General features: G+C 46.7%; 1 protein-coding gene across 1 annotated transcript in view; it reads left to right on the forward strand.

The window, feature by feature from the left end:
• LOC111141918 (synapse differentiation inducing 1) overlaps positions 1 to 27,171 on the forward strand; it is a 101,733-nt gene extending 74,562 nt beyond the window's left edge. The window contains exon 3 of the mRNA XM_022494762.1: positions 27,013 to 27,171. Within this exon, the coding sequence (XP_022350470.1) occupies positions 27,013 to 27,171 (159 nt within the window). The remainder of the gene's footprint in view (positions 1 to 27,012) is intronic.
• Positions 27,172 to 27,833: the final 662 nt, after the last annotated feature.

Genomic DNA, 27,833 nt, shown 5'->3' on the forward strand with positions numbered 1-27,833 from the left:
GTCCATAGTCTCTCATGGTTCATCTCCCACTCCGATACCCCCCCTTCGTTTTTCCCTTACTTCTCCTAATGTCCTCCATGTTATTCCTTATGCTCCACAAGTAAGTGAAACCATATGATAATTGACTCTCTCTGCTTCACTTATTTCACTCAGCATAATCTCCTTCAAAGCATAATTTCATGACGTAAGATCTGCTGACATGTCTCGACCTTTAAGTGTCTCACCTGGAAACAAGTAAAAATTGCAAAAATGAGCCTAATGATTCCCCGTGTGTCTAGCACCTCTTTTGGTAAATAACATGCAAAACCATGTGCTATGAAGTCAGTCTTATTTTCAATGACCATTTAAAGATTGGTAATAACATAAGCCTCCTTGGCTATTTCTATACCCCACCATCAGCTGACCTTTGTTTGAATAGTGGGCTTGCAGTGTGGATAGTTTCTGGAACCAGAGGCCCAACATTTGGACAGCAGCTTAGATTTCTGATAGTTACACCAACCAGGATTCTGGAAAATTGTGGACAGAAGGTCACCACTGTCCACCTCACGTATTTCCTGTGGTCCTGTTCTCTGCCCTCAGAGGAGACCAGAATGGTTCTTCATTCTGCAAATGTGCTGCTGGAGTGCAGGCTACTGGCCATGGGGTAAGGGAAGCATAGCAGTGAGGAGCTAGGGAATCAGTTCATTTAAACCTTTCCAGATGTACGGAATTCTTGCCCCCTGGACTTAATGTCTAATCTAGTTACAGCATTACAGCCCCAGTGGAAATATGCACAAGATGCTAACTACACCATTTCAATGAGATTTTAATCAAAATTGTCCAGGGACTCTGGCCCCTTTTCTTCTTTATAGGGAATCCAGGTCCCAAGAAGGCAATTTGGCTACGGGTAGGGTGAGCCAGGAAAAGCAGCAGAAAATGGCCTTTTTTGTCAGGTATTTCATGAGTGTTTGGGGGAAGAGGACAGTAAACAGTTGTGCCTTTACCAGGAACCAGTTCTGCTGGAGCTGAGCACTGAGAAAGGAGGCAGGCGCAGGAGAAGCTCACAAACAGGGGCTCAGAGACTGTTTCCTCCCTTCTGGGATAAATCTGTAAGAAGCTAAAACAACGTGAAAGAAACCATAACATTTCAAAGGCCCTGGAGGGTACTACCATGGATGATGTGATGTTTCTTATTTTCCTCTTGGCCAATAAATTTACTGTCACCTTCCGTAGCACAGGGTAATCTTTCCATCATTTCCAGTGGCTCTTCATGTTCCGTTCTGGTCCTTGTCTCCCCAGGATAATCAGAAGCGATGAATGGTCTGTGTTTAATGTGAATATGATGTGGTTTGGTAGCCTGTGGCAAGTTTACTGCTGCTATAAATATTTGGTGAGTAGGCAGGCCTGGATATTGTCTCCCGCTGATCAAAGATCATCTCTAGACCAAGAACACCCTTACCCTGCTGATTTGGGCAGAAGTTACAACCATAAATGCAAATACGGGATCACTGGCATTTGCCTTCCTCCCCAACATCGCCCAACTCTGAAGTTTCTCATCTGGGTTTCAGACCAGTCAAACCTTCCCTCACTTCCAGACTTTCTCACTGGGCTATCTTCTGGAATGCCTTCGAGAATGCATTCATCACCTTCATCACCAGGCTGATCCTTATGAGAAAGGTGGGACTCAGCTCAGACAGCACCTCCTACAGACAGCCTTCTGACCTCCCAAACTCTGTCTGAGTCAGGTGTCCTCATCACTTACTTCTGGTGGTCTGCGTGGACTCCTGTCAAAGCCCTGCCATGCAGGGTGTGCTTCTCTGCTCTCACCTGTGGGCTACCTGAGATGGGGTGGGCCCCCACCTGTTCAGGTGTCCTGTTGTCTGCTCCCATGGCTGGTACATGGTTGGGACTTCATTCAGAATTGAGTTGGAGAGATGAGTTCTAACAGGCAGTTTTATTAGTTGTATGTTGGGGGGAAGTAGTGTTATTTTTTCCTTTCTAGCAGAAGAGATTGCCCAAAAGTGTAAAAAAGATACCAGTGCATTATGACAAAAGTAAAATCTAAGGTTCAAGTTGTCAATGAGCCTTTGAGTGGAAGAGCCTTATTCTGCTTTTCACATTTCACTAGGAGGAAATGGGAAGAGGGAGCCAAGCACTTTACCCTGCACCAGATGCCCTGTTCTGAGTCATGATTGACGGCTCACATCAGCACACTGTCACCTGGTACTTTCCAGACCCAGTCCTGTTAAGTTCGCCAGCATCCACCATTCTCTGCCCCATATTCCTTTAATTATCAGGAAACCCACGGACATATGACACCATTCAGTCATCACACCTGACACATCACACTCTTACAGTAAGCAGAAGGAAGAGGAGAACAGAGAAACAAGGATAAAAGTGAATCTTGCTCTCCATGCCTGTTCCTCAAAGCCAGCCCCAAGGGGATGTCCTCATACTGCGCATTTATAAATCCATGTACAGCGCAGTTTGGGTTTACAAATAAAAGAGGACCAACATGCACCGCAACTTGCTTTTCCACATAATGTAAGTACTTTTGGTGTCAATACATAGAGATTAGCATCGATGCTTTTAGTGATTCTCTTGTGTTCTCGTATGACTTTGCACTATCTAATCATTTCCCTAAAAAATGAGCATACAACTCATTTCGATTTCTCCTTTTGCAAGCACACCCACAAGTGAGACCCCATTGAATCAAAGGTCACACACATGTACACTCAGTAGATATTATAAATTGACCTCCAGGAGTTGGTGCCACTAAGAAGATTTTACTGCTATCTTCCTCACCAGGGCTCAGGGTTCAGTTTTCACTCACCTGACAGATAAAAATAGAGACCTTACCACTTTTCAATTTGCATTTCATCAGTTACTACCATGTTAAATATCTTTGCTGTTTTTACTATTTCCTCTATAACATGCTAGTTCATACCCTTAACTACGTTTTATTGGGCCTTTACATTTTATTGATTGGCAGACACTCTTTTCATATTATAACTATTAGCCTGTTGGCCATTAGCTTTATCATCCCATTTCCTCCCAGCAGACTTGTCAGTAGTGGTGTTTGCCATACAGAGAAATCCTGGGATCTCTCTGTAGGTGTTGAAAGGAAACTCAGAGAGCACGGGGTCCAGTGTGCACAGCTGACATGGGCAGGTTGTTGAGCACCACACCATGAACCAGCAGAAAGCAGTGCCGGTGTCTCAGAGACCCCATCTGAATCAGCCTCTCCCACAAAGCAGCCCCAAGAGCAGCCTGGCTGCATGACTCTCTAGCCTCCTGTGTTTCCCCGAGGGGAGGAAAATTGGGCTTCCACCTGCCCCTCCCGCCAGCAGGAGGCCCTCCAGCACATGGGAAGAAAAGTAGTAAAGCCCACGACTTGTTCCATGCTGGGCTTTCTTCAGGTTGGTGAATTGTGAACTCATGTGGAATCGGGTATCCTTTCTTCCCACCAGGACATGCAGGCAGAAGAGGAGAAAACTGTGTGCAGAAGAGCCCTGTTGTCCTCCTGTAGAACCCTTTGCTCAGCTCCCATTTTCTTTCTACATGCACCTCCTACACATGCTTCACAGAACCTCCTACTAAGGCAGTTTCTTATTTCGACTTTTATTTATTCTACTTTCTCTTATCATTCACAGGTTTTGCGATTTTCCACTTTTCTGACTTTTCATGCGCCCGTAGTCTTTTATCGTTTCCCAGCACCGATGCTGAAGAAAGGAAGGGATGGGCATGGTAAAGACTAGTTGGGTGCAAGTGGACATTGCCCATTTTCCTAAATGAACAATGTGGTGTCTTCTGGGAGCTACTCAGTCTTTCCCCAAGTTCTCCTGCCTCATGTTAAATACTTCTTAATGGGAAAAAAAAAAAAAAAACCTTGGTGAGGACCCTAAAGGAATACTTTTTACAGCCTTTATTTTCTTCTTTTTATGCAATTAAAAAACATACATAATTTTGCACAACTGGAGCAATGTACTTATTCACACACACTCCATATTTTCCCATGCAATCTTTTATCCCTCCATGTTGTGCTCAGGTCCCCACACTAGTTCCCTCACTGGGCGTCTATGTTAACAACCTCAAATGCTCACAATGACCCCTCTATCCTCAGCCATTTTTATGCGCACATCTGTGCACTTTTGCATCAAGTACACCCATCTGTGTGGGGGTCCTATCATTTGTTTTAAGTTAGATAAGATTTGACACACTTACTGCATCTCAGTGTTTTCTCTGACAATACTTCCCAACACTCTTGAAGTTTCTTACTAAACCCATATTACTCTTTTTAACATCCATGCAGAAATCTACAGGAAGATAATTGCAATTCATTCAACTATCTTCCATCACAGTGCATTTACTCCTTCTGGGTTGGTGGGGGAGGGTTACTATGAACAAAGTTCCAGTCAAATGTAGCCTTTGGTGAAAGTTTATGTCCCTATTTACTGGTATTTAAGACTAAACTGGATGTAAGATCCTTCCTTTATTGAAGAAAACAACTCTTTTTCATCATACATATTTTGAAAGCAATTTGAATGTAGCATTTTAAGGGAACCTTGTCTTGGTCAATCCTATAGAGAATCTCTTGAGAATGCCTCCCTCTACATCTGCCAGACATTGGTCAACCTTCCCCTGAAGGGGAACCTTGAAGAAGGCAATTCCCTACAGCTTCATACAGTTTCCTGGGAGTTATCGACAACCCATTCTTCCTGCAGTCAAACAGGAGGCATTGGCCTTGAAGAGGGTTTGAGGAGTCAGGGCACGGAACCCATAGATCCACCACATAGAGGAGAGATGTCAGGTATATTGTGAACAGGCTAGTGAATGAAGAAAGAGCAACAAAATACACTGTGCATGTGTATATATGATAACTTAAAATTCCTTCCACCCAGAGCAACATTTTCCTCAAGACCCTCCTTCTGTCCCTTGCCTCCTTCCCACACTTGAATAATCTCTCCCCAGCGAAAAGAAGGATGCTGGAGAGATGAGAGGAAAAGTGGAACTGCAATGACATTCCCTCAATTCAGAGACGTGCGTCTCCAGGTCCCACCTGGCCATCAGATCTTCTTCAGAAGCCTCTTGCTAACATGGAACCTCCCCCAAAAGTGTGGGCTCCCCTAGCCTCCTGTCACAGGGGAGAGCTTTCTCAAGTGCTGATATCCCTCAATGTGGTATATACCAAGTCATTAAAGTCCTAAATTCCAAATCAAGGAAAGGTGAAGGCAGATGTTCCAGAAACAATACAAACAAGCAAAGAATCAAACTGATGCTTCCCCAACAAGCACCATCCAGGGATCCAGCACCAGAGGCACCGGGAGGAGGGGCTGCAGGAACAGAGATGAAATCAAGTGGGCTGCATCCTCTACCTACCTGGTTCACTTCACAGTTCCTCCATCCTGTTCTCCAGAAAACCTCTCTAGTTCCTGTGGGCTCTGTGTAATCAGAACTCCCTGGACACAATCCATCATGGAAACATCTTAGACCCTGCTGAGACCCTGTGGGGTTAAATGCCTTGACCAAGCCCACAGCTGGTTCATGGCCATGCCAGGACTCCTACCTGCCTATCCAGTGTCAGGGAGCGTGCTCCCTCCTGACGTCACATTCCCTAACCTAACAAGGATCATAAAACATTAAGGCAAATAGGTCCTCTAAGCAAAGAAGAAGAAATCTACCAGCACAACCAACCACTGATGGGACTGATGCTGAGCCCCTCAGGGACAATATAGCTGAAAGGGACAGAGGTGACAGAGAACCCAGACACAGCCAGGACAAGCAAACCAGCTCCCATAGAAGGCAGGATGGATTGGCCATGCTGGCCAACTTGGTAGAAATGGTGTGACACCCCGACTGGGTGAAGCCTGGACTTATGGAAGCCTGAACTGGCCCCTGGCATACCACCACATGCCAGGAGGAGCGGGCTTCCAGAGATGGAGACTCTCTGAGCCTCAGAAGCTAATCACACCTGACCTTACAAGACACAGGAGTGGGAGCCAATTGCTGAGGGTTTGTCGAAGGCTCTTTGGCCTTGAGTTGCCATGACAACACCCTATTTGAGACACACCCCTCCCTTCCTACATCGGGAAGAACAGGATCTGTGAGGAAAGGAATAGATACCCAGTGTGGTGCAGAAGGCCCAGGAGGCTGCAGAGCATCCCCCGACCCTGGCACGTAAAGTGAGGTCATCCCCCGGAACACAGGGGCCTCTTCGCCAGCTCTCATCTTTCTGCTCCAGATGCAAAATGAGATCTTTTGTAAGAAGAGACAATAACCGAGGAATGCACAAATTTTATTGAGAACAGCAATATGGTGGAAGGTAAAAATAGAATTGGCGTGTTTTTTTTTTTTTAACGTGGCCCTGGATGAATATCTGTAGTTGTGATTGCTACTGAAAACCAACCAACCAAGCCACAGAAAAGGACAGGACTGTTGGTGTAGTAAATGTGAAACCAGAGCCCTGGGCTCCCCATGACTCTCAGCTCGGGGCTGTGATCCTTTCCTTTTCCAAGTGTGCAGAGTGAACACACTGTGTTATTTATGAAATATCCCCCCAAGAGCCCACAAATGCGCAGGGTCAAAGGCCAGGCTCTCAGGCCTTGCACTGAATCAACAGGCCACCTGAGTCTAGAAAGCCGCCTGCTGTCCTCACACTCCTCCTCTCTCCAGGGGTGGTGTAGGAAGATGAATGTGGGGCCCAGGAATTAGAGGTGAGGGAGGTGTGGTCCTCACAGCAAGAGAGACAGAGATGCTCACATGATGATAACAGAGCCACCTGCCACCCTCTGAAATGTGGAGACAGGAGAGGCTGGTACAGAACAGCACAAAAGGCTTGTCTTTGTGAGGCGAGTGGTGGCCAAGGAGTGTGTGACCAGGTTTAGGAAAGGGCTGTCAAATGGCCAGCGGGGGACCCGCATCCCCAGGGGAGGCCTGTTCCAGGTCCAGGCAGGTGGCGTACATCAAGGTCAGAGAGTGCAGTCAGATCAGACGCACTGACAGCAGGGTGCTGGGTTCTGTGTCACATCTCAGCATCCTCAGGGCTGGAGGAATGTTTGGGGTCTCTGCACTTGAACTTCCCCCACCCCGAGGACCCACACGAACACCTCTCAGCCGCACACATTCACAGAAGAATTGAGTGGTCAGCCTGAGGTTGTCTAGAGAAAATGACCCTTGCATATCAATTTGGCTTTCTGTTTACCACCACTGAAATTTTGGGTGGTGCATTAACTACGAAAACAATGGGGAAAACTGTAAAAACAACTACATTTAAGAATTTAGTCTGTTTCTTCCAGCCCCTTTTTTTATCCATTATTCTATATATAAGTAAGATTAAGTCTTAAAATCTACTGTTTTGTAACTGATATTGTGAGCATTTTTCATATAATTAGCAATGTTCAGTGACCATAATTGTTACCTAATACCCTATCATAGGGAGATAACATGATTATTGAATTATTCACCTTTTAAAGCCCTTAGATTTCCCCCAACTTTCCAGTGTAATGAATAATACTTTGTAGGGTTTTTTTTTTCATGTTTTACCTAAATCTTTTCTAGTCTTTACTGTCAATTCTTAAGAAAAAAGCTTTTCATTTTTTTTAAAGTAAGCTTTTCTTAACGTGATTAAAGCAATTTAATTCCTGATTATCTAGCCCCCTACTGTGGGGGGTACTTTTTAAAACAAGTGTGTTTTGTTTATTATGTAATTGGTTTTCTGTGAAATGGACTGGAAGGAGGGTATTTAAGAGAGGAACAAGAGAACTGACATGTCACCCATATTACAGCATTACGAGAAAGTTCGGTGTGCACATCAGTTCGAGTTCTGGGGCTCTTTTTTGGACATCACAGCATGAACTTCACAGTTCTCCACAGAACTCCCCAGTTCTGTGGAGACATGTAACTGACACCCTGACCGAATTCCACAGGCAAACCAGTTGCCACACATATGACGGGGAAGCACCCCGGATACCACAGGAGACCCCAGGTACGCCTGGACTCAGCTGATCAATCTAAAGTGCCAAAACTTTGTGCTCCTGAGAATTTGTATATGTCCCTGGACTGTGAGGATTTAAGGGAAAGATCTGTGCGTCATCTTCTAGCTTTTAAAAATCTTTGATCTCCACACCCCCCCCCCCACCATTTATCTCCAGGAAAGAAGAGGGACTTTTGCCTAGAGATTGAAAATGATGGCGGTAGTTTCCACTGATGGACACCTGTTGGAAGCTGTCACTCACTGACTGTAATCTTGGATAAAAGTTCACCTCACTGAGCCTTAATTTCACATTTCCAGGAGCATATTGATGGATTCACATGCAGACGTGTTTAGCAGGAAGTATCTGCAACTTTTATTGAAATGAGCCCCAGAAAAGACAGATTGATGCATGGGCAGAGTTGTACCGATGAACAGACATCTAATAACATAAATAGAGCAAAATGCTATTAGCCAGCTGACGTGGTGGATACATAGGTGTTTGCTGTAGGTTCTTTCAACTTCTCTATTTTCATAATACATTGTTAGAGAAAACAGTATTAATAATGGCACATACTTCACGGTGCTGTGGAAAGAAGGAATGAAATAAGTCAAGTGTCAGTGTGGTGTCTCACATAAAGCAGTAAGTCAGTATGTCATCGTTGCTAATATCTGTCACAACAACCAGCTAGATAGGGATCATACTCTGTTTTAGTGAGAAAAATAAAATTGGGTACTCAAAAAATAATGAGTAGTTCAAGGGCTGAGCCAGGTTGGGTCAGCTCTGGTTTTGAGCTAGGAGTGCCTCTCCAAAACCCTGTCCTGCCTTCCAGGTCCCCAAGAACGGAGCATAGGAAGGAGGACCTCCATCTGTAGTCACCACTCCTCCTCTCACCTGCTTCTATCCCATAGCCTGGCTTTGTTTTTTAGATAAACCTTTTACTTTAGAACCATTTTAGATTTATAAAAATTTACATAGGCAGTACAGAAAGTTCCCATCTACTCCTTGTCCAGTCTCTCCTCTTGTTGGCATCGTAGGGTGTGTCCATTTGTCACAACGAATAAATACATTGTACTAAAGGTTTGTAGCACAAAGAATCCATGGCGGTCTCACCAGTCCTTCCCAACGTCCAAGGCCCTTTCACAGACACATTTGGAACATTTTAGTGGATATGTCTGTATTTAGTAATTTCTTAAGAAGTTATGAAAGGTCAAAAAAAAGTTATGAAAGGTCTTTATTCCTTAATTGGTTGGCTTATTATTAATTTATCACTGGCCAACCATTGTGGTGGATAAAGACTTGCTTTCCTACAGAAGTCCTCCTTCCCTACAGTGCATGCTTCCCACACCTCTGCCCATCCCCATCCTCCTAATATGGTCATCACAGCATCTAATTAACTCATTGTCTCCTGAGGGTGTCCAGTTACTGCTCTCCCAGCCTCAATTACTGTAGTTCATGGACTTAATCTTTCTCTTTACCACATTCACCAATAGCCTCTACATACATTTTTTCAAATATCAGACAAACTATGGATTTCTTCTGTCTTTCTGTTCCAATTTAAGTTGACTGCTCTTTGATGCCCTCCCTTTAACCTCATCTGAGGGGTTCCTTTTGATCCTTTGTGTTTTGTTTCTTGGATCTCAGATCTGCTCTCAGGAATACTTATCCCTGCAACACAACCTACTGTCATCAGTATTCATCTATGCAAGGAAATATGTCTTGCTTTCCAACCAGATGGCAAGTTGGCCAACCTGGCAAGGCACAGAACCATGCAGAACCAGGGTAACTTATTTCTGGAATATAGGTCTGGGGACTCTGCCTGGGTTTCTAATTCTTTTGAGGAGAGAGAGAACATGGTGTTTGGCCAGGAAGGACTATGCACAAATCCATAGCCTCAGAGTGTGCCATCTATGAAAGGACCTAGAAACTTTTCCCCTAGGCTTCGGAAACAAGGAGGCCAGCTCTGTATCTGTCCTGGACCACCAGGCACACTCAGAAACTCAGGGCCAGGCTAATCCGAGATGTGGGCCCCAAATTTATAAATAAGCATGTACAGGAACCCTGCTGCAAAATTAAAATACACATAGATTCAGGATTTATGCTACAGACAAAAGAAAGATGCTTTCTAAGGACTGACAGTTTTGCAAACCAGCAAGGAAGAAAATAATGTATCCTAGCTCTTGATAAAACCACACTAGAACATTATAATCTGTACAAGGGGGGAATCATACAGCAGATTTACCTCCCAAAACAGAACTATTACTTCCAGATTTCAATTATCTCAAAACAACTCATCTTTAATCTGAGATTATTATAGTACTTTATAACAAACTCAAAGAAATTGAAATCATTTAAGTGATTAAGAAGGAGTAGAAACCCATATGGATAAGAGATCATATTTTTAAAAAAATTTAAAAACCCAAATTTGGAAAATGGACATACAGCTTGGATTTTTAGAATTGGAAAATATAGCATGCCTGTAATAAAAAGCAGATTGACTGGATGCAACTGAAGAAGAATTTGTATGCCAGGAGATAGATACATGGGAATCACCCAGGTAAGAGAGATGGAAAACAGGAAGGAGGCACAGCACACAGAAAGAAGAGTTCCAACATGAAACCAATAGGACTTCCAGAAAGAGAGAAATGAGGACAAAATGAGGCAGCAGTAATATTTAAAATGGTAATGCCCAGAAATTGTCCAAAGTGAAGACAGGTATAATCGTCAGACTGAATTAGCTCACTGAGTCCTGAGCAGAAACAAGTAAGCTGAATATACATAGGAACACGGCTGTAGAGCATGGATTAGAAGAATCAACAAAGGGCAACAGGAGCCCTTCATCTCCCTATTTTACTGTTTTACCCCTGACCACCTCTTTGTTGCCCACAGCTTTGACTGCCACTTACATAAAGTCAACTTCTGGTTTCATAACTGCAGCACAGAGGCAAATATTTGTCTTTACTTGAATATCTCAAAGGTAACCTCAAATCCGGGGCCCAGGGGCCAATTTGCCATCACCCTGAGGGCCCCTGTCCCCCCAAATCAACACACTTCCCCCCTGTTTCACTGGTGTTGCCTCTGACTAGCCACAGTCTTCTATCCCTGTCCCTCCCATGGGCTGGTCTGGAAGAGGCCTGGGGAACATCTGAAGATGCACATATCGTGCTCTCCCGCCCACACTCCCTTCCCTCCTCTTCAGGCAGACCTTCAGTACCTTCCATCCTTAAGGGACTCACCAGACCTACATGGGCTGGGCCTCCCTGCCTCTCCATTCTGTTCTCTCTTCACGGCCTCTTTCTCCTGTGTGCCACCCTCAGCCAGCAGCACCCCTTTCCTCTGCCTATTCAAAGGACAGGACATCTCCAAGGTCAACCCCTGAGTCCCCAGGGAGGCGTCCCTGGCCCCCAGGGCAGGTCATGCTCCTCTGTACCATGCTTTCGTGGAACCATTTCGACATTAATGTTCAGCTCCCCAGCCTTTAATCTTCAACACACAGCACAACATGCAACAGCATCTTGCATGAGGATGATGGTAAAAAAGTATTCCTTTAATGAATGAAGGATTTTAAGGAATGATTTTGCAGCTAAATCCCAAATGTTTGAGTGAATCAGTACCTTTTCCATCATGAATTCAAACACAATGCTGACTTGTGAATGCAGCAATGATGTGTCCTGCAGGATGCCCCCACCCCCACTCTAAGCTGTGAGTATCGCAGTGTTTGCTGCTGAGATTATGTCTGGTTCTGGTGGCTGGGCCTTCGTGTCGCTGCACTTGGCTGGTTCCCTGGTTTCTAACATTCAGTCAGTCCTCTTATGATGGCTTGCTTAGCAAGGAGCTGGATTTGAACTTGCTAAAACAGTTTCATGTCTCCTGCCAGTGAGTAGCTCATGCTGGTCCCTGTTCGGGGCTCACTTCTGACTGGCTGGCCTCGTTCCGGGGAACCTCGCTGCCTTCTGCTTGGCTGCAAGACCTGCCAGCTGGGGTTGTGCATGTTCCAATGTTATTTCCTAAGGGATCTGCAATTTGTTTTATTTTTCTGCTGTAAGAATTCCTCACCTAAAGCAACCCCAAATGTGTGATGACAGTGGGAAAGGGGGAGTCAAGTCTCAGAACTTATTTTTGAGTCAAGTGGAATCAAGGTGAGGTGGTCATGGCAGGCATCCCTGGGACGTGACACGAGGGCAAACCCCAAGGGACAACAGTTGTAAATCATACAGAAACCTCTACAAACCACCTCTGCTGAAAGGAAAAGTGTCCACTTCAAAACAAAAGCTTCAGTTCAGTTGCTTTGCATCTTTTCCCCCAGAACATGCCTGTGAACTGGACTGCTGAAGACTGTTTGTGTCCCCAAATCCACATGTGGAAGCCCTGACCCCCAGTGCAATGGCATTTGGAGGTGGAGCCTTCCAGAGGTATTGGATTAGGATGAGGCCATGGGGTTGGAGCCCATGATGGAATTAGTACTGTCCTAAGAGAATAAAAGGACCAGAGTGCTCTCCCTCCTCCATGTAAGGACATGGCAAGAAGGCAGCCATCTACAAACCAGGAAGAGAGGCCTCACCAGAACCCTGATCTCAGACTTCCAGCCTCCAGAACTGTGAGAAAGAGTTGCCCCGGGTCTATGGTAATGTGTTACAGAAACCCAAGCTAAGATACAAACTTTCTAGTCCCTCCCCAACCTCCCACAGTCCTCCCTTGCATGTACCTAATTATGAGTATAAAACACTCATTTCCTAAGTTTAGTTTTGTTATGCTTTTTAAATCCCAAATGAAAAGGGGAATTTCCATTTGGAAACCAGTTTCCAGCTGGACAAGCTGTCATAACTGGGATTATTTTGTGAAAGGTGTCCATACGTCTCCTGCTCTCTGGGTCCTTGAGAGCTGTCATTTAAGAAGTATCCTGATTTTTCAACCTGAAGGAAAAAGTGCCTGTTCTTTCCCACAAGTGCCTGTTGGGTCACATCCCCTGTGCCACATTTTAGGAAACATTTGGTTCAAAAGGATGTTGCTATAATGCAGCTTTTCCTTTCCCTATTTTGAGAATGTTTGCCTCTGAGGCATGATTTGATGTGATATGAATGCACAGCAGAGTCCCCTTTATTCCACTGCATCGCCCTGTTTCAGCTCAGAAGCATGGATTTCAAGCTATGGAAAAAACACTGTAATTCACTCTACCCACGTGTGCACAAACTCCTCACTCTCGTTCTCCAGGCTCCCTGATTGGGAGCAGAGTGCAAAATCACAAATATGCCTATGTTGACTTCTTTATTAGACCTTCTAATGAAGTGCCGGATGTCAGATGTGAGTTAATGAGAATCTGCTTGGTTGGAATGAATTCAAAAGCAAAGACAGAAAATATGCTTTTATTGGACTTAAAAGAATAGGGGAAGTTTTTAAAGTCCCCTAATGCCAGTAATTTAAAAGCACCCTTGTATGCAGGCAGTGCAGCTCAGTGGGGAACTGGGGTGTAACACGGTCCCTTGTCTGTCCACAGGACCTCTCAGGAGCAGAGGGGACATATGGGCTCCTCAAAATGGTATTTGGACATGAATTTGGGGGCTTAAAAATGAGATGCTGGGTTTCAACAGACAAATCTCTACTCTGATATAGAATTTGATTGGAAAAGAGCCCACATGTGGGCAGGAGAACTTCCTGAAGTCTACGGCAGATGGAAACAGCTCTGTGTACAACAAGGTTATATGCTAAGATCCATCCTGAGGTAAGCTTCAAGTTTATCCTGGTGAGAGAGGGTGCCTTGACTCCTGCCAGCCACTGTTGGAGAAAGAACCCTGTCCTCTGCAGCTGGCCAGCACCAGGTATTCTCACTACAGCCCACTGGATTAGGGAGGAGGGACCCAGGGTATGAATATTTTGGTTCCTAAGACTGTTGAGATGGTATCACTTGAGAATTTGCTGAGAATTTTCATCCTAATAAATACAAGATAAATTCAATGGTAGCAATATATATACTGATGGCATGAGGTTCTCTCTCCCTTGGCCCCACCTTTCTCAGCCCAGGTATAGACCTGCAGCTCATAGGTCAAAGGGGCAGCAGGACCATCTGCTAGTGCAGACATTTGATTTGCCAGAGAGCCTGCTCAAGGCTGAGGCTCACCTCACATAACGGGGAGGTCTTTTTCCCTCCTACTTCTTTTCCTGCCTGTTCCCTCACCCTCTCCCCATCCTTTCTCTGGAGCCCTGTGCTGGCTTTCCTTGCTGGGCTGCTTCAGTGGGAGCTGCAGCCACAGGAACAGACGGTGCCTATTCAGCCATCAACATCCCAATTGGCAGCGTGGGAAAGCCAGCTCGCTCTTTGGTCTGCTCATCTGTGTTTTGGGTAAATGAGCTGACATTCCTATTCAGACGATCCACATCCCATAGAGTGCAGATCCTTTCAACTGAAACAATAATGATAACTGTAATGAGCAAGGGTGCTCAGAGATGGTTTTGCTTCCTTGTTCTAACGGGAGGTTTAGTCCACCAACCAAGAGAGAACCACGCTGACACAGCATCATCCATCTGACTACAGTGATCCCAGGGGGTGTGGCTGAGGACTTTCATTTCTCTTTCATTTCCTTTTCAAAGTATTTTTGAGGCTTTTGGGGAGGCAGCGCAGCTTCATGCAAGAGCATTCCTCTAGAGTCAGACCTACAGGTTTCGAATCCATCACTTTAAGAGTAGTGTGACTTTGAACAAGTTTCTGTCCCTCCCTGAGGTTCAGCTTCCTCCTCTGTAACTGAGGATAATCAGAGTCATTATGTCATGACATCTTGGTACTAAGACCCAGTACCTGGGACAGAGTAGTGAATGTTCTGGTGATCTCTTGCTCTGTAGCTAAGTACTGAGTGGCTTGAGACAATAAGTACTGGATGCTTGTGTGTGTGTGTGTGTGTGTGTGTGTGTGTGTGTACACAATTACAATATACATATTATAATATATATATACATTCCTAGGTCTGTTGCTGAGAAAGCCCAGAATCAATGAATCAATGAGAACTCTAGAGTGACAAACAGCACCCAGATCTTGTTTTCTTTTTTTTTTTTTTTAATTTTTATTCATTTGACAGAGAGAGAGAGAAAGAGAGAGAGAGAGATCACAAGTAGGCAGAGAGGCAGGCAGAGAGAGAGGGAAGCAGGCTCACCGCTGAGCAGAGAGCCTGATGCGGGGCTCAATCCCAGGACCCTGAGATCGTGACCTGAGCCGAAGGCAGAGGCTTAACCCACTGAGCCACCCAGGCGCCCCCAGATCTTGTTTTCTAACACAATCTTCCAATAAAAGAGATCAGAGCTCCAAGGGAAAATGGCTGATTGTAGGATTTAGGCAGAAAATATACAAGATGAACCTGGAACAGCATCCTATAATACAAAAAGGAGAAAGTGCCCCAAAACAAAAGGTTGGGAGCATGTCAAGGGGACACATGAATCAGCCTAAAGGAGCTTTCAGTGGTCAAAGTGACAAAACAAATAATGTAGTATTGAATTATAAACCAAAGCATAATGTAAATATCCAAGTGTCCATACTATATAAATAAATGACTGGATGAATGAATCCCTGGGGAAGAACACAACCATCTCCCATACAGATGAATTACAAATAATTTATGTAGGGACTCTACCTGAAGGAAGTAAAGCACATGCCCCATATCATAAGTGTGGGCAGGAAGGAGCATGACTGTGCAGTGGAGAAACCTGACAAATATTATCTCTGCTAGGCAATTAAGGTGAGCAACCTCAGTGATAAACCCTGTTGATAGGATGTAACCTTGACATGAAGTCATTAGAAGGGCACTTTACCTCTGTGGTCTTCATCCCCAAAATCCTCTAGATAGCTCCCAGTAGAGGGGCATCCTACAATATATTTAACCAGTGTTCCTCAACACTGTCAAGGTCATCCAAACAAGGAAGGTCCTGAAAGCTGTCACAGCCAAAAAGAGCCTAAGGAGACCTGACATCTGAATGCAATGTGGTATATTGGTTGGGGCGCTGGACAGAAGGTGGGCAGTAAGTTTTAAAAAACAGACTTTAGTTTATTTCATCTCTAATCCTGACTAATAATAGAATTTCCTATGATCTTGTGATCACTGTCATTCCCTAAAGACCTACATTCTGAGCACCTGTGACCCCAGAAGAAGCAGGAGGGGCTGGGATACTCAGTAGGAATGTAGAGGGGTGGCCTGGGCAGGAAGGTGGTGGTGAGAGACACCAGGAAGCAGGGAAGAGTAGAAGGCCTCCCCTTGCCCCCCACAGAGGCTCCCATTTTGCCTGGCTTTCACTCATGTTCTCTGGGCTTTCACTGGAGGAGTCCCAGTCTTCCAGCCCTCCTCTTACAGGCAAACAGAACAAGTATGTGGGGGAACCATGGCAAACTTCTCTCAGGATGGGACCAGAGGCCAGCCTGTCAGGGAGAAAGTGTCAACTGAACACAAGAGGCCACAGGATGGAAGGTCCCGGGGAAGACCTCTCAGGAGCTGGGAGCTCTCCAGGGTTTGGCAGCTTCTCTAATCTGCATGGAGAATGCAAGATGACAGTAGTTCACACACCCCACATGAGTGTAGCACAGCAGCCGCTATTCCTGTTAATGTGTGTGATTGCAATTTTGTTCTCTATGAAATGAGATCCACAAAAGAAATCACTTTGATGATAGGGGCCCTGGGATGTCCCTGGAGGAAGTCTGGCCCCCGAGGGCAGTGGCCCAGACCAAGGGCAGGAGGAGTGGCTCTGTGAAGGCCCATGCTTAGTGCCTGCACCCAGGTGACCGAGGTTTGAGTCAGGTTTTACCCTTATACAGTTGTACACTTGTTTCATATCCATTGTCCTTTCTGGTGTTTGGACCGACTAGCAACAGAAGATCCATTGTTTTAAATGGCTTAAAAAAAAAAGTTGCTTAAAAGGGGGAAATCATAAAATGTATGTGGAGCTAAATACATGAGAGAAAAAAACAAGCATGTTGAGGATTGGTGTGAGACGCCTGCCTCTGGGAGGCTTTCCATCCTTGTGGCTTAGGTCCAAATTATCCTGCTGTTCTCATTCAGAACATTACATGGAGTCTGTCTTTTCTTCAAGTACAGATCTGAGTACCCTGTCAGTGCATAGCGAATGGTAAGTAATAAATAATGGAAATAACCTTTGCAATAATGCAAAGAAATGTAATCCAGTCAGACAGATATTGGTAGTAGAGAAAAAATGAGCCATAAAGTATCCAAAGTGCTTTAAAATTCCAGAGAGATGGTTCTGGAGACAGCAGGTGTCTTTGGGAGCCCGTCACAAATCTTAGAGACTGGTGTCTCTAAGTGGTATTAGTGGTGTCTCTGGTGGCATTTTCTGCTCAGGCTCTTCCAGCCATACCTGGACCTTGCTCCTCAACAGGAATGGAGTGAACGTATCCATGGGTGACACAAAATGTGGAAACATCTGACCCTATTCAACCTTACCCTCAAAATAAGTGTAAGAGAAACAAAGCAGCAGGTGTTTCTTAAAGAAAATTATGATTTTACTAGAACCTCAAATACTTCCAGCCAAAGGAAGTGAAGATATTGACAAAGCTTATAAGAAACTCAGCCCAGAGCTAAGAGAAAAGCTGGCCCAAGGTTCCTGGCCCATCTGTGAAGGACCATAGCCTAGATCCTTTGGGACATTCTAGATCATCTCAAGAAGTGGAGATGGTAGCCTGATGGGGGCCAATGCATGTCCCCATGAGAGATTCCACAGTCACACGAGGCAGATGTTCTCATGGCCACCATGCTGGACAGCACAGACATAAAACACTTCCATCCTCACAGAAAGCTCTCCTGCAAGGCACACACCTAGACAGTCCCTCTCTGACCCAGCCTCTGACACTGTTCTCTTCCCCCTCCTCTCCTGGATTGCCTAAGGGGCAGCACACCCCTCTCCCTCTGCCCTGCAGAGCGTTGCATCAAGCCCAAACACCAAGAGCCACATCCTTCCTGGTGCTCAGCAGCAGAGTCAAGTGGATTTTACCTCGTGGTTATAAATATTTCCTTTGTGGATATCCCTGATTTATCAGCTTTATCTTCCTTATCAGCTTGTAGACTGTGTATAACGTCAGTGATTGTCAGCCATGGGGATGTCTCCAGGGGGGTTCCTGTACAAGGCGGAAATGTTTCTGACCAAAGTATGTTTGCACTCAGAAACAGTGGGAGAAAATGCTGTGCTGCCCTTTGTTCTTTTTTCATTGAGCAAATGTGTGCTGAGCCTGGCCAGGCTCTTGAAACGTGAAGCTGTAGGGCCCCAGGATGGTAAGCACCAGAACTCCAGGAGCCTCTCTCTCAGCAGGGACATGTAGGGCTCCCATGAGGATATAGTAGGTGAGTTAAGGGTTTAAAAGGCCACTGCAACTAAAGATACAAACATGGTGCTCTGAAGGGGCACGTGCACCCTAATGTTTATAGCAGCAATGTCTACAATAGCCAAATTATGGAAAGAACCTAGATGTCCATCAACAGATGAATGGATAAAGAAGATGTGGTATATATACACAATGGAATACTATGCAGCCATCAAAAGAAATGAAATCCTGCCATTTGCGATGACGTGGATGGAACTAGAGGGTATTATGCTTAACGAAATAAGTCAATCGGAGAAAGACAACTATCATATGATCTCCCTGATATGAAGAAGTGTAGATGCAATGTGGGGGGTTGGGGGGTAGGAAAAGAAAAAATGAAAGAAGGTGGGATTGGGAGGGAGACAAACCATAAAAGACTCAATCTCAAAAAACAGACTGAGGGTTGCTGGGGGGAAGGGGGACGGGAGAGGGTGGTGGGGATATGGACATTGGGGAGGGTATGTGCTATGATGAGTGCTGTGAAATGTGTAAACCTGGCGATTCACAGACCTGTACCCCTGGGAATAAAAATACATTATAGGTTTATTTAAAAAAATAAGTAAATTTAATAATAAAAAAAAAAAAAGGCCACTGCAAATACAGAGGCCAGTGAGCAGTGTGAAGAGGGAAGCCAGAGCACCCCTTCACTTGATTTGCATCTGTGTTTATAGAGAAAGCAGCATCTCCTTTCCTTCTCCCTTACTTCCCTTCTTTGGTTTTGATATCAAGATTTTACTAGTTTTATAAAATGAGTTTCTCTATTCTTTATGAATAGTTCTTATCTGGTCATTTATTTTTTCGTAGAATCATTTCTTAAAGTATCTTGGGGTGAAAGAGTAGATCTTTTTAAAACCATGCTTTCTTCCAGTAGCTGACCCTCCCCAAAGATATCCAGTAACCTGACTTCTATGCTAACAGCACAGAATATTTTGCACTTTATGTAAAGAGAATCCTTTGTCTAGTTTCTTCTGTTCCCCATTATGTTTCTGAGATTTACTTCTTTACCACTACTGGGTACCATTATTATTTATTCCTTTTTATTGCTGTTGGACATTTGGCTGGCTTCCAGTTTGGAGCTATTATGATGGTTATTGTTACAAACATTTTTGTAGATGTCCTTGGGTGAACATGTAAACAATATCTCTTAAGTATTTACCAAGAGGAGATTTGTTGTTGACTCATATGCCCATATGTTCAGCTGTAAGAAGTACTGATCCTTTCCCCAAGTAGTGTTAAGAATTTACACTCCTTCCGGGATGATATGAGAACTTGGTTTTTCCACATTCTCACCAAAACTTGCTACTGGGTCTCTTTTCCATTTGAGCCTGTGGGTTACTGTACAGCACTGTTCTTTCAAGCTGCACTCTGCTGGGACATGCCTATACACTCAGGAAGGAGAGGTGCAATTTCTATCCCTACCCCTTCCACTAGCTTGCCAGCCATGGTGTCTGCGCCTTTGGAGTGAGGTGTGGTGAGCATGGCCAGATAGGGAATAGAGCAGTTTAACCCAGTTCAGCCTGGCATGCTAGGCCTCATGCCCTCTGGGCCTAGAGGATGTATACAGCTTTCTTTCCCATCTGTGCGCTTTGGTAGGTTCTTAGCAGACCCCAAACACATTCTGCACCCTCAAACTACAGTTGGCTTGAGACAAGCCATATGTTTTCCATCAGCATTTTCTGTGGAGATCTGCTTGCCCCTCAGCTGTTCTCTGTTGGACAGGATCTAAGACAGGCCCTGTGGCAGCCCACCATATCTTCTCCTTGATGGGATGGCCTATCTTGTCCCCACAGAGCAGCACTTCTTTCAGCTCTGACCTTGAAGCCACTGGAGCTGCTCTCCTAAAGAGAAAGGCAAACACCTACCCTCCTACTGGAGTGAACCTGGGTTTCACAGCATGCTTTAATATCCCTTCAGATTCCCTCTGCTGCCTCCAAACACCCAACCCCCATTTGTCCTCTTCATGGAAGCACAGATGTCTGATCTGGTTCTGCTCTCCTATTTGGAAAATCGGCAATGGCTGATGAGCAGCTGTATTGCTGGGCCATGTCTCTTGTGATGTTGAGCCTCAGACAGAACTTCTAGCTGTTGTGAGTGAGCAGAAGAAGGAAGGCAGGGCAAAGTGAACAAAGAAGGTCATGGGCTTCAGCATGCCAACGAATGCCAAGATAAACCTCAGGTAAACCCAGAGCTGAGTGGGCAGCAAGAAGGGCAGCCATATTAGGAAGTGGAGGAGAACTGGATAGCTTGGGTGATAGCTATAGCCCTGGCTACAACAGGACCTGGACACACAGAAGTATGAGAGGAAAGCAGGGTCCCCAATCTGGTCCAATCTGGAGACCACTAGGAGAAGCCAGTTCCTGCAAATAAAGCCCCTAAAAGTCACCACTCAGCAGGTTCTGTCACCACCAATGGAGAAAGGTGTGGGGAGGTAAATAAGCATAAGCATTAAAAAGTGCCCCCCAGAAAATATAAATTTGTCTACAGTCCTCTGCAAGCTGGCCACTCTCATGAAAACCTGAGCAAAATGACCTTTAATTGAGTATAAGAGGTTTCCTGCCTTGTGATACATGGCGTGTTCCCCTGACATGGTGTCTTGACTCTCTGCCTGTCCCAGCCTCAGGAGGTGTGACCCCCGTGGTACAGCTGACTGACCTCACGCTTAGCTCAAACGTGTTTGTCCTGGTTACAAATTCTCTGTTGATATTATTTTTATTTCCTCAGTGTAAATCCCTTCACTCAAGGGAGAGGAAAGGAAGCCAGTGTTTTTCATGACTTTTAGCACTAACATTTTCCTTTTGCTCTTTAAAAGTCAGGTTTTCTATATATCTTCACAACCAGATAAGTGAGGGTAATCATGTAACTAAAGAACCAGAGCACACATTTAATGTCTCAGTGTGAAATGTTCCAGCAGCAGGGCTAAATGCCTCCAGGTGTGGGTTTGGAGGACATTTCTCTAATTGGGGCTGTGACTGAGTCCTTGCCTCCAGAGTGCACAATGGGGCCCGAGGGCTTCTTGCCCTCTGATGCTCCCCCCTCCCTTGTGACTTTTGCTCTCAGCCTCCTTCCAAAGGGTGCAAGTCTGGGTCCCACAGAAGGTACAGCTGGTTGCTGCTCAGGACCTTGCTGTTTTCTAAGCAAAAGGTTCCAAAAAGAAAGTAACAAACTTCACTCATGACCTTTTGGAGAAAGGGCAGGGAAGGAAAATCCAGTCCCAAGAGATAAGGTTCCCAGCCCAAAGTGGGAACAGGTAGGATTTCCTTTCCTCTGCAGGGGTCTGAATGGGAAGGGCACTTTGCAAACTAGACCAGAGGGGTCAGCTCACAGTGTCACATGTCCTTCTGCCCAGTGTGGTGACCCTCACAGTTTGGCCTTCAGGGGTGACAGAGGTGGCACTGAGAGTTGCCTATAGGCAACTGCCCTTGAAACATGGCTTCCATAGGGAGGAACACCTCGTAGCCTAGTCCTGGGAGCCAAAATGGTCACTGCCTGGATGATTTGGCACCAATTTGATCCTACTCTGGCTGGAGGATACCTGGACTATGACATCATGTGTGCGTCCTGTGGCTTCATGGGAGGTTACATTCACTGTGCAAGAAGAAGCCAGCCTGAGCCATGAGAGCACTTCTGTGAAGGGGCCCGCAGAGCAGATCCTGTGATGCCCCAAGAATAGGCCTCTGTCTTAGGAGGGGACTCCGGACAGACTAGAGGTGAACAGGGCCATTAGGAAGGAGCCCAGAAGGTTCCAGCAGGAGGACACTGTGAGCCAAGTGAAACCTACCTCACCTCCAGCCCAGTGGCCCACCTCAGCCCACAACACAGTAAGAACATTGAGAAGACACAGCCCAGACCCCCCTGAGGTCAGGTCAGAGCTGGCCCCTGAGCAGTTCTCAAATTCCTGACCCTCAGAAACTGATACGGATGTCAGTGCTTCCTCTCGTCTGAAGCCACCAAGCTGGGGATGATGTGTTTCTCGGCAATGGATGAGCACAGCCATCAGGAGAGCGCAGGCTGAGTTGTGTGTCTGGACAGTGGCAAGAGTCTCACTGATGACAAAGAGCCTGCAGGTCAGGGCCTCACAGAGGCTGCTCCAGACCCATAGCCAGGTCCTGGCAGATGCAAATGTTCTATCACCCCCGTACCATAGCTGGTTCATTCGGGAAGCAGACAGCTCACCCCAGCTAGATCATCTGAGAAGGGTCGATTTGCAGAGGTGACTGGCCTGGGGCCACGAGGAACAGTGCAGTGACTGGGGCAGGTGCATCGGAGCATGCTTGGTGGCCCATGTGGAGGCCTGGAGAGAGCAGGATGGAGGGTTAGAACCTACAGGAGCCGTCCTTGCTGGGACCCTCACAAATGTTGAGCCCTTCCCTCCTCCAGTCTGATGGGGCTGCTGGGAAGCTCTCAGGGAGAAGCTGGGGACCAGAGAAGGAACCAAGTCAGTCTCCTGGCCACTGTGGGAAGAGCATGGGTCTGGAGGGCAAAGGGCAGGAGGCGGTATCGGAGCCCCTGCTGACCACACCTGCCTCATTCCCATGGGCCCACTGCACAGATGAGAACTCTGAGTCTCAGTCTCCCTCTTTCCCCTTTAATGTCAGTGGAACATTTGGTTTGAAGTAGTCACACACAATCCCTCGGTGGGGAGGGCTCTGGTGGCAGGCTACCCCACTGTGGGAGGAGATGAGGCTGGGCAGGAGCAGGTTTCAGGGTCAGAAGGCCACACATGCCATGCTGCAGGGTGCAGGGACCACAGCAGGTGTGCTGTGGAAGGGTCTGTCGTGGGCAGCATTTAGAGAGAGTGGGAGAGGTGCCAGCAAATCAGGAGGCAGGGGCCCCGAACAAGCCCAAGACCACTGAAATAAGCCATGTGGATGTCCGAAAACAAGTAGGATGGGGCGTAAGCCTTCTGTTTCTTTTAGCACATGTCACTTTCCACAGAGGAAGGCATTTCCCCAGGACAGACTCAGATTAAGGATGGGGGCCTCACCTGCAAGGCACACTGGCCCTGCCAACACAGGGCTGAGCCTGATGTTACCGCTAGAAAGGAGGCAATCAGGAGGAAAAATGCCAGCAAATTATAAACTCCTGGGACCATAATCCAGTCAAGAGGGAATGAGGTTTGGAAATGATACCCCACAAACTAAAAACAAAGCTATGAATACCCAGGATGTGGACAGCTTCCCTTCCTGCAAATGTCCACATACAGGAATCAATACAGCACCTTGCACTCCAATTGGACAGGCCACGAGGGCACATAGCTGTCACAACCAAACATGTGGGTGGACTTCAGGCTGGAGATACCCTCCAGGAGGCTGAGTTTTCCCCCTGAGCTCCAACTCCAGCTCCAGCTTCGTTTGCTCTATCACGGGGAGGCTGACATGAAAAGATGCTTCTGTCAGAAAATGTGGGTCACCAGGATGCTCTCCATGACAGATCCAGGGCTGTCTTCCTGTGATGCAGGAAGTCTCATCCCAATTTGCTTGGACTGGCCCTATTCCAGCACTGAAGGTCCCAAGTCCTGCAAATCCCCCCAGTCTTGAGCAAGCCAGGACAAGCGGCAACCTTGGTCTTGACCTTGCCTGCATGTGGGAATCACCTGAGAGGATGAAAGGCACAGAAGCCAGGTCCCAGCCTGGAGCTTCTGGCCGGTGTGCTACCAGGAAATCAGGAGTTCTCAAAGCTCCCTGGCAACTGGAATGTGCACCAGATTGGAGAACTCCTGCTGCAGAGACATCTGATGGGGTGCAGTTTGTGCCAACGAGACCCACAGGCCGTTCTGAGTATGGGCTCTCAGCGTGCCTGCAGCATAATCACTTACAAACCATGGGTTTCGGGCACAGATCAGGTTGTAGACAGTGTAGATTCCCAATTAGGACAAGCAAACAACATCTGCTCATTCCAGCCAAGAGGCACCTGTGACGTCCTCCTGTCCCTATCAGGAGACACCATGTTGGCTCTGTTCCTTGGTACCTCCTCTTGGTACTGCCCCCCACTCAACCCCAGTGAAGCAGTCAGAGCAGCTGGGAGAGGGGCTGCTTTGAGAATTCAGGGAGCATGGCTGACCCTCATCTCATTAAAACGCACATGCACACACAGTCTTGCTTTCAGCATCAGGGCTTCAAAGCCCCCAGACCCAGGGCAAGAATCTCTGCCCTCATGCCTAGCAAGAAGACCCTGGAGACTTAGCCCAGAAGTTTTCAGAATAGAAATATTTCTCTGTGGTTGCACCCTCTCAGATAGATATGCAACCTGCTTTACAGCCACAGGATCTACTGTCTGAAACAAAGGATGCGTCAGACACCACCTTTGTTAGGCCAGGATGCCCACTCTGTGGAGTGCAAATGACATAGCTACCTCGCAGGAGCTTCTGCGAAAAGCAGACACTGAGAGGCATTGTTGAAAAGCAGCCTGCTTGTCAATGAGGCTCTCTCTGTTTACTGGTTTTGATGCATCTCAGCTGATAACATCTTGAACGCAACACTCTTCCCGTTGGAACAGATGCCCTATAACCAAACAGATCGCAAATGGAGTTCTCCCAGCTTGGGCTATGAGAGTCAACTGTGGAGCCTGATTCCCCAGCAGACACTCCTTGCTCCTGGGGATGAAAGCGCTGACACTGTGAGCTTAGAACCCAGCAGAGGCGAGCTCTGTGGAGTTGGGCCAGAGCTTGGGTCAAGCCTGCCCCATGCCACTCCCTCCTTGTAGAGGCCACCAGGATGCACCTGGGGGCCCTACCACCTGGAAGAGTTTGAAGGGAGTGATCTCGCACAGCCCACTCACCTGGTCATTCCTCAAGTGTTCAGCGAGTTCCTACCATTCCTCCAGGCTCCAGGTAGACCTCATGGACATGGCAGACGTGGACCTACCTCTGGAGATTATGGCTGAGCCGGAAAGGCAACTACTAACATAGTTACTGAAACATGTGAGCTCTGATGAGATAGGCAGTTGGGACCAAGGCGCTCCAGGCAGGGCCTGTGTTGTGGGTGAGGGAGTGCCCAGCGTGCTTTGCCTTTCTCTCTAAACATCTGTGTCCTCTCCTTGGGGACTCAGGGTGATGATCATGAGAGAGAGCAGCAAAGCCCCATTCTAATGGAGAGTGGCCTCCTGGCTAAGGAAGGGCAGTTCCAGTGTGATGTTATGGGACGCTGGAGTGTTTGAGAGTACTGCATTAGATAAAATGAAATGCAGCTCATTAAGGCTTAATTAATTAATTAGTATTGTCCTAGGAGGCTTCCCGTTCTGCATTCCCTTAGCTCTGCTTCATCAAGAACTGTCAGCAGTGAGCTCCCAAGCTCCCTTCCAAGCCAGAAAATGAGGGAAGGAGGGCAAAAACTGAGCTCCACGATCCAGCAGAGAGGGGAAGAGAGGCCACCAAGCAGACCAGGGTCCCTCCTCAGCCTGACACAGAGTTCCACATCTCATCAATCAGGGTCAGGACTGTGGAGGGTGGAAATTCATTTCACAAGTTACCTCTGAGTCTCACTCTTTGTGGTCCGTGGCAGATACGGCAGCATATTTTAGTTTAAGTAAATGATATACTGACTCCCCTACCGGCCTACACAATGCAGAAATACCCCTGATGACAGGCAGAGATGGGAGCCAGTGAAAATCTGGCTTTCTGGAGATCGGCCAGAGAATGAGCTAGGCCATCTACTTGGGGAGTAGGCTCTGCCTGTACCCTGACCCCAAAGAATCCCCAGCCAGACTGGGGTTAGCTCTCCTCAGCATTACTTGCCCCTCCCAAGGGTCATGGTGCCATGGTAGCCTCCACCCCCATCAGCCAAATTCACCATTTTCCTCACAGGTCCCTGAGGGTGGTTCCAGCTGAAGCACATGATGGTCCCCACACTCTTGTGTCATCCTTCTAGTCTCACGTGTAGAGGGGGACAGCAAAGGAAGGAATTGAGGATGGGTACATAGGATCTGCTACAAAATACCCAACCAGATACAACATCCAAAATCTCCATGTTCCCATCCACCTGTGACTCCAAGAAACATGAATATCACCAAAGCAACACCTCACTAGGCAACTGAGTGAACAGAAATATGGGTATTATCTTATATCAAATATTTTATTGATGGATGAATTCTACCAACACCAGCTATGGTGAGGAAGGATAATAGTCAGAAACACATGATTCCATGGGTACCAGCTGAAGACTGAAGTGTTAAGTATCCTGCAATCAGTTTAATGATCTTAAGCTATAGTTTCCTCTTTTCCTCAAAGAAATGAGAACTATCATTTCTTTCCCCACACCGCTACTAGTTTGTAAAGATTAAATCAGGTAAATGTGAACATATTTTTAAAAATTCAGTGTTATTCAAATGAAAGAAAGGACAGCCTTCTATAGAAATGAGGGTGCTGGGGGTGTCATATCTCTTCTCTCCCTCACATCCTGGTGCCAAAGGCCCCAGGCCCCACACTGGTGGTGGAGTGCTGCCATCCATGGGCATTCCTAGGGGCTCTTTTCTTTCCTTTTTTTTAAGCTTTGACTGCCTTGCAGTCTGGGGGAGCAATAGCTGCCCAATTTCTTCCTTACCAGTTATGGAATGCCTCCACCATGCTGGAGCGTGCCCAGTTACCTCTTAGTGAGTTCTCCCTGTCTGCTGTCACTAAGTTCAAGGTTGGAAGTGCGCCAGAGGTGAGCACTATACTCACATCGTTTGCTCCGACTTGCTCATCCTGATTTCCTTTTCTCCTCCCTCCTTTCTCTCCAACAGACAAACAAAGCCGTGGCCAAGGGGGACTTCCACCAGGCCAGCACCAGCTCCCGACGGGCCCTGTTCCTGGCTGTGCTGTCCATCACGATCGGAACTGGCATCTACGTGGGCGTGGCTGTGGCCCTCATCGCCTACCTCTCCAAGAACAACCACCTATGAGCTTCATCCAGGCGCACAGGGGAAGAACCGGGGCCAGTCGTATGCAGATGCAAAGAAGACAGGGCTAGCAAGGGGTGGACGTGCAGGTAGACACACCTGTGTGATGCTGTACGCTCTAAGTTATTGCCGAACGGCTCCATAAAGCCCTGGGATTTTTCTACCCATGGATTTCTTTTGTTTTTACCCTTTAATTTCATTTTCACAGCACTGTGTAGAGCACGAGGCAGATGGGCACTGCTGACCTTTCCAAAGGGAAGCTCCAGAGATCCTGATCCACAAGGCCTTCTTGGATGGATTCTGGTGGATTCATGACAGTGTAGTTCTCTCTGCAGCCTGCCAGTGCCTGGAATGCCATAGCATTAGCAATACACAAACAGTACAAATGTGTTTATTTTTTATGGAATATGGTGCAATAGGCAGAGGGCAGGGGACACGCCACTTCTGTCTGTGGCCCTGCTTCACTCCACCGGCATTCCCCCATCCACGAACCTCCCTTGCAGGAAGAGAATGGGGCTGGCAGGAAGAGAACCAAAACTTCCGGCAGGACTCCCAGCTATCACTGGACTTCAGATGGGTACAGCCCTGAGAATGCAAAGCCAGAATAGCATGGGGTCTATCCCCAGGCCCACTGGACACTCCCTCCACGCTGCCCCAGCCTAGGA

The sequence above is a fragment of the Enhydra lutris genome, unplaced genomic scaffold, assembly GCF_002288905.1.
Source record: "Enhydra lutris kenyoni isolate GAN:26980312 unplaced genomic scaffold, ASM228890v2 scaffoldscaffold6, whole genome shotgun sequence".
Taxonomy (NCBI): Eukaryota; Metazoa; Chordata; class Mammalia; order Carnivora; family Mustelidae; genus Enhydra; species Enhydra lutris.